Genomic DNA, 12,224 nt, shown 5'->3' with positions numbered 1-12,224 from the left:
GACTCACCCTCGGCTTTCTCTTTCCAGCGCTGGACCTTGACCCGAGAGGCCTCGGCCGCCCTAGAAGCCTCCTTCTCCAGCTCTGCATCACATCGGGGAGTTAGGGGTTGAACGCAAGAAAAACAAATAAAACAAGGGGAACAGGACTCACCCTCGGCCTTTCCCTTCCAGACTAAAGCCTCGGCCCGGGAGGCCTCGGCCACCTTGAGGGCCTCTGCTAGGGCACCTTTCATCAGCAGGTGCGTGCCCTGCTCCGCCCCTAGCTACCTAGCGATCGCCTTGGGACCTAAAGGTGTCCCGCTCACTGGCCACCCGGGTCAGCTCCTCCTCTAGCTCCTTGATCCGCACCGCCAAAGGGGCGGCCTGCTCCCGAGCCATGGCCGCCTCGGCCTTCATATCAGCACAGCGAAGGCGGAGGTCCTCCACCTCCGCGCTCCACGCTGACAGAAGCTCGTTGGCATTGGCGAGCAAGTCCTTCTACTGCCGGAGCAGATCCCAGACGTCCCTCTCCCGCCGGAGGAACAACGACTTCCTGAGGGACCGGGCCTCGAGCTCCTAGATAGGTGAATGGACGTCAAGCGCTGCGAGAAAACTTGGGAAAAAGACAACACCGCATGAGAAAAGAAGGCGCGTACCTAGGCAACGCTGGGCAGATCGTCGGCCATGACGGACAGTGCTGTCCGCAGCGACCACTCTGCCAACGGGCAGAATTACTCGAAGGAGCCCCAGCGCCCCCCCCCCCTCGGCCGTGTCCTTGAGGGCAAATAGAGGCTTCCCCCTCATGGTCGTCCCGGCTTCGCCACAATACACGCGGGTGATCCCACCTGTGGGGCTCGGGTTGTACCCGCACGAGGGCCGAGCTTCCCTCGCCAGAAGTCAGAGCTGGCTGCTCCGCGGTGCTGGCCGCCTCGGCATCTGCCACTTCCTTCCCCTGGGCAGTATCGTTGGAGGAGATCGAATGGACCTCCGCTTCCCGAGCGCTCTCTTACGACGGCGGCAGGTCTTGGACCAGGGGCGGTACTGAAGCTTGCCCCGCCCCCATCTCTGTATCATAGCCCGCCGGCTCCACCATGCCCAAACTAGCCTCCGCCGCCTCGACCTCGGTAGCCCGGGGAGCCCCGACGCCCGCCACTTTGGATTTCGAAGCCCTGAGGGCCTCAGCCTCCGTCGCCTCGGCCTCGGAAGTCCTAAGGGCCTCGGCTTCAGCCTCGGTGGCCTCAGCAACTGAGGGCACCTTGGCTTCATCTGACTCGTGGGCCTCGGCCTCACGGGGCATAGGCTCCTCCTCCTCTGCTTGCTCCATGGCCACCTCGGTAGCCTCTCCCTGGGCCACCGGCTCCTTCGGGTCAGCCCTCGCCGACGCCGCGCCATGTTGTATGGCGGCCTGCGCCTCCACCACCCATTGAGCGGTGGAGCCGATGCTCACCTTGAGCGCCATACGTGGCGCTAGGGCGGGTGCTTCCACCTAACACTTCCGGCTAAAGGCAAAGCACTCACAAGGTCAGCATATGCCTAAGGAACGAATGGGAAATGCTGCCAACTCCATCGAAAAAACACTCACCTCGAACGGGGACACAACCGCTTTGGCACTGCATCCCTCCTCCTCTGCAACAGCGGTGGCGGCGGCGGTGGCACAGCCTCTATGTCCGCCGGTGCCGGCCGGCCTTCGCCGGACTCCGGTGCCCCCTCGACCCTCTGCGGAGGTGGTTGCGTCGCCCTCGTCGTCGCCTGCTCCACCTCCGCCGTCGAGCCCACTAGGCTGATGGCGCGCTTCCCTAACGCCTGTGCCTCGGGCGCGTCGGCCTCGGCCTCGGGGTGAGCGATCACTGGCCCCAAGGTGTCCTCTCCTCCTTCCCCTAGAAACGCCGGGCTGCTCGCCGATGCCCCGAACGCCGTCCCCCTGATGTCAGGGAGATGGTCCAGGATACCCCGCCCCACCTCACTCTCGTCGTCATCGCTCAAGGAATCTGACAATGACGGTGACGGAGATGGCTCCACCGGGAGACCCTCATGCCTCTGATGCCGGTGACGTTTCTCCAGCTCTTCGCGCTCAAGGTTCTTCCTCTTGCACCCGGCCTCCTCGACGTCCTTCCGCTTCTTCTACGCCTCGGTGTGCGCCCGGTTCACCGCCCGCCGCTCTGCGTCCTCGGGAATGGGCGGCGGGGAGGCTCGCACATCCCTCATCCCCTGCAGGAACGGCAAACACAAATAAGGGAACAGGAAAATGCGAGGAGCAAGGAGGCCTTGGGGGCCGCAGCGGCGCGTGACTTACCAGAGAGAGGTACCCCGACGACGGGCGCATCGCGAATGGGGTCAGACCACCGCTCCTCAGGCGCCCCTCCACCGTCTCTCTCACCCGACGTAGAATCTCCTCGTCAGAGAGGGCAATGGCGGACATTCGGATGCCCTCGATCGGCTCATCCGGTGTCATGTCGAACAGGCACTGCCGCCGAGCCATCAGCGGTAGCACCCTCCAGAGGTGGAAGGCCACCATGACCACTGCCGCCATAAGGCCATGGCTACGTAGCCTCTCCAGCCCCTCTAGGAGCGGTCGCAGCTTGGGCTAATCAACCACCAGGACGCCGTACCTCCACTTCTCCGGCTGGCTCTCCACGACCCGCCCGGTGTAGGGGGGAAATCTGTCATCGTCATTGCAGAGGTGGAAGCAGCTGTTGTACCAGTGACGGTTGGACGACACGAGCTAGGCCGAGATGTAGAGGAGCTGCCGGTCTTGGCGCACTTGGAGAGTGCAGCCGCCGGCCCTCATCGCCTTCCGCGTGCCCGTCGTGCCCGTTGGCTTGGTGGTGAGCCCCGCCCGAAAGAGGTGGAGCCACAGCTCCTAGTGGGGGGCAATGCCCAGGTACCCCTCGCAAACGGAGACAAAGATGGCCGCCTATGCGATGGAGTTGGGGTTGAAGTTGTGGAGCTCCACGCCGTAGCAGCGCGGGAGCGACCGCATGAACCGGTCCACCGGTAGGCCAAGACCGCGCTTGTGGAAAGCCACGAAGCTCATGATGTACCCGTCGCGTGGCCTTGGCTCCGGCTCGGCCCTTGGAGCAATCCACTCCGGTCTGGTGGGATCAGTAACTAGGCAGAGGAGGCTGCCGTCGACAAGCGACTGTAGCTCCATCGCGGACACGTCGGACGGACCCCAAGGGTCCGCCTGAATGACAACAGCGCCACCAGCCATGGGTGCGGTGGAGAATGCGGCTATGGTGGTAAGGCGAGCTCTCGCTATCCCTCTCTCTTTCTCGTGCCTTTCCTCTCCCTTCTCCCTTCTTCTCCCTGGCGCTCTCTTCCTCTGTTCTTAGCAACCGCTCGAGGGTAGAAAAGGCGAATGCAGGCAAGGTAAGAAGGAGAGGGGCGAGGCTCGTCACGTATTTATGCGGGAAGGGGGTGAAACGGACGGGTGATGAAACCGGGGAAGTTTCCCTCAGATCTGGTGCAGTTAATCTAGATCCGATTAAACCGCCCACATGCCCACCTTTCCCTTATTAATCGCGCACGCATAGTAACATCCCATCCGCAGACATCACGTCGTGTCTGACCAGAGTAATGGCAGGCGCCGTTCCATCTCCCCGAGAAACGCCTCAAAAGGCGCACCCATCGTTGTCAACCGATGGGAGGGGAATATCCCCCACCCGATTCCTTTCAGACTAAGGAACTGGGCACCAAGCCCCGTTACGGTCCAAGGGTTCGAAGGCTGGGTCCCCGAGGGTCTCGATAGCCGCCCCAGGACAAACAGAGTCAGGGATGACTATGGGCGAGCCTGTACATGGCCGAGGCTCAAGCAAGCGACTGCTTGGGATGCCCTAAGTCATGTCCAAGACCGGTAGGGAGATCTCTGAATGGGATCCCACCGCAGGGAGGCACCGAGCCCCCGGGGCCAATCGAACGGCCCTGTGACCCACTAGAGAAGCCCTCTAGTATTTTTGGAGTGTGTCTCTGGACCACCAGCCGACCCCTATCGAATGGGGCACAGGCCTCCACTTGGACTTACCCGATAAAAGCTCACCGGAGATGTCACTACTCGCGCCCACTGAGGGTAGCCTGGCATTCTTCACCCCTCCTTCCGAACGAAAAGGATGCGCGAGGGACGCACAAAAAAGACAGAAAAACTCCTGATCGCCCTCTTGCTCCGCTCAGAGGCTCGGGGGCACTTCCTGCAACCAAGCCGAGACCCAGCGACCCATACTCGCACTCGGGGGCTCGGCAAACAACCCCTCCTTCTGAACGAAAAGGATGCGCGAGGGCCGCACCAAAAAGCCAGGGAAACTCCTGATCGTCCTCTTGCTCCGCACAGAGGCTCAGGGGCTCTCCCTGTAAACAAGCCATGGCCCAGCAACCCGAACTCGCATTCGGGGGCTCGACAAATGCGATAAAAGGCACCAAACCTGTTACTGTCCAGGGGTTCAAAGGCTGGGCCCCCAAAGCTCTCGACAACCACCCTAGGACAAATAGAGTCAGGGATGACTATGGGTGAGCCCGTACATGGCCGAGGCCCAAGCAAGCAACTACTTGGGATACCCTAAGTCGTGTCCAAGACCGACAAGGAGGTCTCTAAATGGGATCCCACCGCAGGGAGGCACCGAGCCCCCGGGGCCAATCGAATGGCCCTAGGACCCACTGGAGAAGCCCTCTGGTACTTTTGGAGTGTGTCTCTGGACCACCAGCTAAACCCTATCGAATGGGGCATGGGCCTCCACTCGGACTTACCCGGTAACAGCTCACCGGAGGTGTCACTGCTCGCGCCCACCGAGGGTAGCCTGGCATACTCCACCCCTCCTTTCAAACAAAAAAGATGCGTGAGGGCCGCACAAAAAAGACAGGGAAACTCCTTATCGCCCTCTTGCTCCGTGCAGAGGCTCGGGGGCACTTCCTGCATCCAAGCCGAGACCCAGCGACCCAGACTCGCACTCGGGGGCTCGGCAAACAACCCCTCCTTCCGAACGAAAAGGATGCGTGAGGGCCGCACCAAAAACCAGGGAAACTCCTGATCGTCCTCTTGCTCCATGTAGAGTCTTGGGGGCTCTTCCTGCAAACAAGCCATGGCCCAGCAACCCGAACTCACATTCGGGGGCTCGGCAAACGCGATAAAAGGCACCGAACCCGTTACTGTCCAGGGGTTCAAAGGCTGGGCCCCCGAAAGTCTCGACAGCTGCCCTAGGACAAACAGAGTCAGGGATGACTATGGACGAGCCCGTACATGGCCGAGGCCCAAGCAAGCGACTGCTTGGGATGCCCTAAGTCGTGTCCGAGACCGGCAGAGAGGTCTCTGAATGGGATCCCACCACAGGGAGGCACCGAGCCCCTGGGGCCAATCGAACGGCCCTAGGACCCACTGGAGAAGCCCTCTGGTACTTTTGGAGTGTGTCTCTGAACCACCAGCCAACCCCTATCGAATGGGGCATGGGCCTCCACTCGGACTTACCCGGTAACAGCTCACCAGAGGTGTCAGTGCTCGCGCCCACCGAGGGTAGCCTAGCATACTCCACCCCTCCTTCTGAACAAAAAGGATGCGTGAGGGCCGCATAAAAAAGACAGGGAAACTCCTGATCGCCCTCTTGCTCCGCGTAGAGGCTTGGGGGCACTTCCTTCAACCAAGCCGAGACCCAGCGACCCAGACTCGTACTCGGGGGCTCGACAAACAATCCCTCCTTCCGAACAAAAAGGATGCATGAGGGCCGCACAAAAAAGACAGGGAAACTCCTGATCGCCCTCTTGCACTGAGCAGAGGCTCGGGGGCTCTTCCTACATACACGCCAAAACCCAATGACCCGAACTCGCACTCATGGGCTCGGCAAACGCTACAAACCCACCCCCTGCTCGACAGGGAAAAAGCCCCTAGAGGAGTAAACCCACTCCTCTAGGGCCTCGGGGGCTACACCCGGTGGGTACGCTCGCGCGCACCCACCGAAGCCTCGAGTACGAAACACCATCCCACCAGGAGCTGCCGTGAGCCAAGTCTCGTCAAAACCTCAGGGAGAGCGCTCACACTCTCCCCGAGGCTCGGGGGCTACTGTCGGGTACCATAAAAAGGGGTTCCCTAAGCAAAAACCGAAAAAAATCGCTTAGACCCTGTAAAAATCGAAGCCAAGGGACAACTACCGGCAAACCCCCACCTTATCCGAAACTCAGCTGGGCCGCCCGGCCCACCTCGAACAAATCCGAACCTACTCGAAGTGGGCTCGGCCCAAAATGAAACCGTAAGGCCTCGGACGGGATACCGATTCTCCGACTCTCCCGAGGCCCCTCCCGCCAGGCCTCGGACGGGGTATCGATTCTCCGTCTCGCTCAAGGCCCCGCACATAAGGCCTCGGACGGGGTACCGATTCTCCGTCTCGCTCGAGGCCCCGCACGTAAGGCCTCGGACAAGGTACCGATTCTCCGCCTCGCTCGAGGCCGGCTCGGCAGCCACCCCGTCTCCGCTGCCTCGACCGAGACATCACGCCTAACTAACGCGGCCAACCACTCCCGCGACATCAGCCGAACGACGGCCCGGTACAGCGAAGTGGTCGACGAGATGGGAGTCACATCAACGCCACGTCGTCCGGGACAAGACGGGGCAGGGGTTACCGGTCGCTGTGCTCGGCGTTGTGCCCACGACCGACGCCCGTGCTGCACTGTGCTGCCTAACCCCAACTGCTCCGAGGACATTGTGGCGTGGGGAGTCAAGTCCGGGGTACCTATAGCCTCGAAATCAGTGTACAGGACCAACTGCTCCCTCCGAGCCTCGGCCATCCACTTTAGGGTCTCGGTAGCCTCGGGATTCGCGCCCGCCGAGCCCCCCACGATGGTTCGGCCTCTGCACCGACTAAGCCTCGGCTCTCTACGCTGTCGACATACAGCGACCGGCACGTCGTCCGCCATGCCCTGCGTCAAGCTATCACTAGAGCTCCCACGTCGCATAGGATCGGGCGTGACTGGCGCGTCGCTCCAGTGCATTGAGGACAAGACCGCTCCGTCGACCATGCTGCCATAGTGGCAAGCTATAGGGCTCAGACACGCCACCTCCGCTCACAAGACGCCGCGTAGCAAACGCATGTATCGCCCCTGTCCCCCCTTCAACTATAAAAGAGAGTGACCGGGGCCGTTTCTAGACACGAGCTCACGGGTTCACGAACTCACGCATAGACGCACGCATAGACAGACGGAGATTCAAACACACACACGCGCAAGCAACGTGCAACACTCTGTAATACGCACGCTTCCTCGCTACCTGAGATCAACATCTCAAGCAGCCCACGCCGCTCAACGCAGAGACCTGGGACTAGCTCCCTCTCTCGCCCAGCTTGTAACCCCTTACTATAAGCACTTCGGTGCAAGGAATACAAGATCGATCTCTCAAACTGGACGTAGGGCACCTATTGTCTGAACCAGTATAAACCTTGTGTCTCTTTGCATCACCATCCGGGATTAGAGGCACGCAGTATATTTTCACTAGTTGGTTGAGGGCCCGCCGGTCCAAAACGCCGACATTATGCATGTATTCTTCTTTTGTTCTCTACCCACGCGACTAGGCTTGTGCCTGTGCCTTATTCCGGCCACCGCACGGAACTTTTCCCATGAACTCTATCGACATGATGCGACCGGTTCCGTAAAATTCTAACTTTTCGAGATGTTCCTAGTGAAGATACAAATTACGCATAGAATTTTATTTTTCTCGAGACAGTTCGTAGTGAAAGACGCAAAATTACACATATAAATCTACTTTTATGAAACGTTCCTAGTGAAGACACCAAATTACGCATGTATCCTCCTTTTATTCTCTACCCACGTGCCGTCCTGTGCCTTGTTCCGGCCACCGTAGGCAACTTTCCCATCTAGTGAAGACACGTATCCTTCCTTTATTCCCTGCCCACACGCTCAGGCCCGTACGTGCCTCGTTCCAGCTGCCGCACGCAACTTTCCCCATGAGCTCTATCGGCATGATTTGCCCGGTTCTGCAAAATTCGACTTTTCCAAGGGCGTTCGGAGGGTCCGGTGAAGCAGTGTTTTTTTTTATTGTTTTGGATGATTGAATAGTATTCTGTGAGAGAGAATAAGCTGAAACAAGCTGGAACTATACCAGCCAAACGCCCTGTTACCGTTGAAGACTAAAAATTACGAATAAATTTTACTTTTTTTTGACGCATTCCTAATGAAGAAGCAGAATTCCTAGTGAAGACACGAAATTATGCATGTATCTTTCTTTTATTCTCTACCCACACGCCTAGGCCTATGCCTAGTTCCGGCCGCCGCACGCAACTTTCCCATGAACGCTATCAGCATGATGCATCAGGTTCCACAAAATTCTACTTTTTCGAGACGTTATTAGTAAAGACACAAAACTATGCATAATAAAATCTTACTTTTTTGAAATGTTCCTAGTGAAGACGCAACAAAAAAAAAGTTACACATAAAAATATGCTTTTCCGAGGAGTTCTTAGTGAAGACACGAAATTACACATGTATCCTTTCTTTATTCCCTGCCCACGCGCTTAGGACCATGCCTCGTCGCAGCCGCCACACACAACTTTCCCATAAGCTCTATCGGCATGATGCGGCTGGTTCCACAAAATTCTGACTTTTTCGAGACGTTACTAGTGAAGACTCAAAATTACACATAAAATTTTATTTTTTCGGAGACATCTCTAATGAAGAAGCAGAGTTACGTATAAAATTCTACTTTTTTAAGATATTCCTAGTAAACACATAAAATTATACATGTATGCTTCCTTCGTTCCCTGTCCACGCACCCAGGCACGCGCCTTGTTTTGGTAGCCCGCATGCAACTTTTCCCATGAGCTCTATAGGCTGAGCACGAGCACGTACGATGCTATCGAGGTGGCGGTGTTGCAGGACATGCTCAACTGCAACGACACATCTGACCCTTTCCTCTAGTAATTTCCGAAGATGATGTTGCCGTCACTAGTTGCGGCCTGGACGCGCTGGCATGGCATCGTGGCACCTACTGCGATCCTGCCTGTACCGAAATTTGGGACAACACGAAAAATGAAACAAAAAAAAGGATGTATATAGGCCAAGACGACGTGTGACGGCAACAAGTAAGCTTCGAGCCTGTTCATTTGTTAGCCAGTCAGCATTTATCAGTCAGCTAACAGTGTTTCTTTCTCATAATAATCTAGTACCAGTTAGACTTATTATCCAAGAAACTAACCAGGAAACGGGCCAATTGGCATTCCATCCCGATTGTGACGTCATGATGCATGTCAGCAAAAAAAATTAATAAACTTGGACTTGTCAATTTTTTGTGTCGTGTACGGTATACTATAGCTAGGCTAGCACCCATGGCTACTCCCTGCCGTGACGATGTCGTTGACGAAAGTACCATGGATTTCGTACAGTCTCAGCTGGAAACTAATTAACCTGACGAAAGTGCGAGGTACAAACAGCGTGCTCTTCAGAGAAAAAAAGATATATGAAAAGTGAATGCTGGTGCATTGTACAGTATAGATTTTTTTAGAGGAATGTGTATACAGTATACAACAATGACGACAAAACATTTTAAGTTCCTAACGAGTTGGGGTATGCTAGAGTTGAAACCCCTGTTTTTCAAGCACTCATATCTAAAGCTAAGTCTTTGGGTATATTTTTATCATTTCAGGTCTCCTTTTATTGCCTCTATCTAAGTCAATTTCGATCTTCCTCTGCCTCTCTTCACGTTACTATCCTGACTTAGGATTCCACTATGCACCGGTGCCTCTGGAGGTCTCCGTTTGACATGTCCAAACCATCTCAACCGGTGTTGGACAAGCTTTTCTTCAATTGGTGCTACCCCTAATATATCACGTATATTATCGTTCCGAACTCGATCCCTTCTTGTATGACCGCAAATCCAACGCAACATACGCATTTCCGCGACACTTATCTGTTGAACATGTCGTCTTTTCGTAGGCCAATATTCTGCACCATACAACATAGTATGTCTAATCGTCGTCCTATAAAACTTGTCTTTTAGCTTCTGTGATACCCTTTTATCACATAGGACACCAGATGCTTGGCGCCACTTCATCCACCCTGCTTTGATTCTATGGCTAACATCTTCATCAATATCATCGTCTCTCTGTAGCATTGATTCTAAATATCGAAAGGTATCTTTCCTAGGCACTACTTGACCTTCCAAACTAATATCTTCCTTCTCCCGAGTAGTAGTGCCGAAGTCACATCTCATATACTCAGTTTTAGTTCTACTGAGTCTAAAACCTTTATACTCTAAAGTCTCCCGCCATAACTCCAGTTTCTGATTCACTCATGTCCGGCTTTCAACAACTAGCACTACATCGTCCGCAAAAAGCATACACCAAGGGATGTCCCCTTGTATGTCCCTTGTGACCTCATCTATCACTAAGACAAACAGATAAGGGCTCAAAGCTGACCCTTGATGTAGTCCTATCCTAATCGGGAAATCATCCGTGTCTCCATCACTTGTTCGAACACTTGTCACAACATTGTTGTACATCTCCTTAATGAGCCCGACGTACTTCGATAAAAAGTTTGAATTTTATTTAGTTTTTTCCAACCTTGTGGACTTCATTTTGCATTTCTCGTTCACATCAAATGGCTTTATCACCTCGATCAGTCGCAATTAATAAATGGAAACGAGTGTGGCATCTGACATGTATATATCGAAACAAAATAACGAGACATCTATCATTTTCCTTTGTGGCCTGTTTGATGCTGGCAGACATTTTATTTTCTGCACATCAATACTGTCACGTTTTAGAATTGCTTTTGCTAATATGTACGTACGTAAGAGTGGCATTAGTTGCATCTTACAAATTAATCTGTAAATAAATTTCCTTAGTGAACCTGCTTTGTGCTTTCAGAAAAAGCGAAATCTCCAGATGTCAAGATAACTCATTCTCTATGTCTCCGAAACGATCTATCACTGCGAGAATCAAATCCTTTATCCACTCAGGAGCAGAGGGCGGCTGCTGCATGGAGGGATTAAAGTTTTCTTCCACCGCCATCGATTCACCACCCAACTGAAAACACCGAGAGTGGAGTGCAGCCTGAGAGTGAGAGCAACGGCACACAGGTTCTATTTGGTTCCCAGAATTTCAGTCCCGTAGTAGAGGCACCATTTGCCGACACTTCGTTTCGGAGGTTTATAATATCCGATCCGGGCATTTGACAAAAGGAGAATGGTGAGCGTCGTTTGGTTCCATTTCAGGCAAGCGTTCATCGCCTTTTTATATTTTATATATGCCCAATGGGTGCATTTGTTTTTCTTTAGTCCAAATCCTGTGGCCTGCTTAGGCAATGCAATAGTGGTGCTAGCTGATGGCAGTTAGTGAGTGCAGACATATGTGTTCCACTTCCACTGCACTACGCTTTGCAGTTGGTTGCACCTTCAGACAGCATGTTCGCTTATTGGTTTCAGCTAGAGCTTATCAGCCATGATACAGTGTTTTTTTCTCATAATAAATCAACCGTACAAATCAGCACAGACGACTTATCGAACCAGCGAACATGCTAAGAATCTCTTAAACGACTGTGCACAATCAAACGCAACTGATGATTCTTTTTTTGGTGGTGGTGGTGTGTGTGTGTGTGGGTGGTGGTGGGGGGGGGGGGGGGGGGGGGGGGGGGGGGGGAGGGGGAGGGGGTGCCTTTTGGACTTAATTTGTAGCAGTTTACATATAGCTTTAGAGATTCTTCCATGCCCCATGCAGTGAATGTTACAGTACATACAAGAGAGAAATACAAAGATAAGTACTTGAACTAGGTGGTTTGCTGAAACAGGTATTATGTGGCAATTTTACTTGAACTAGGTGGTTTGCTGAAACAGGCATTCAGGCTGATCTACTATGTTTCTACAGTATCTTTCTGCATTAAGAAAAGGGTAAAGTACACTTTCCGACCTTCAACTTGCACTGAAGTTCGATTTTCAACCTTCAACTATGAAAGCAGGTAACAAACACCTTCCAACTATCAAAACCAGACAAATTTGGTCCTCGGCTGGTTTCAAAAGCGGTTTTCTATTTCCGGGAGGCGCCAAAATTTTATATTATTTTTTTGAGCCTCTTAACGTCCTCAAATGAAAAAACTCAAAACTACAAAGTTGTAGATCACATTGAGAGCTACAACTTTGGTATAAAAAGTATCTTCATTTGACTCCATACAAAAAATATATTATTTTTCTAATGTGGCAAGTGCTATTATGATGCTGAAATTTTATATTATTTTTTGAGCGACTGAACGTCCTCAAATTAAAAAAC

At 53.6% G+C, this 12,224-nt stretch overlaps 1 protein-coding gene across 1 annotated transcript; it reads right to left on the bottom strand.

Annotated features, from left to right (window-relative positions):
- Nucleotides 1-985: 985 nt before the first annotated feature.
- LOC136503122 (uncharacterized) lies at nt 986-1,438 on the bottom strand. Its single transcript, XM_066498300.1, has one exon. It carries the CDS (start codon nt 1,436-1,438, stop codon nt 986-988), a length of 453 nt encoding a protein of 150 aa, XP_066354397.1.
- Between the last annotated feature and the right edge of the window lie 10,786 nt (nt 1,439-12,224).

Source organism: Miscanthus floridulus, chromosome 14 (genome assembly GCF_019320115.1).
Source record: "Miscanthus floridulus cultivar M001 chromosome 14, ASM1932011v1, whole genome shotgun sequence".
NCBI lineage: Eukaryota > Viridiplantae > Streptophyta > Magnoliopsida > Poales > Poaceae > Miscanthus > Miscanthus floridulus.
Note: the sequence above shows the minus strand (reverse complement) of the source record. Positions and strands in the feature narration are given on the sequence as shown.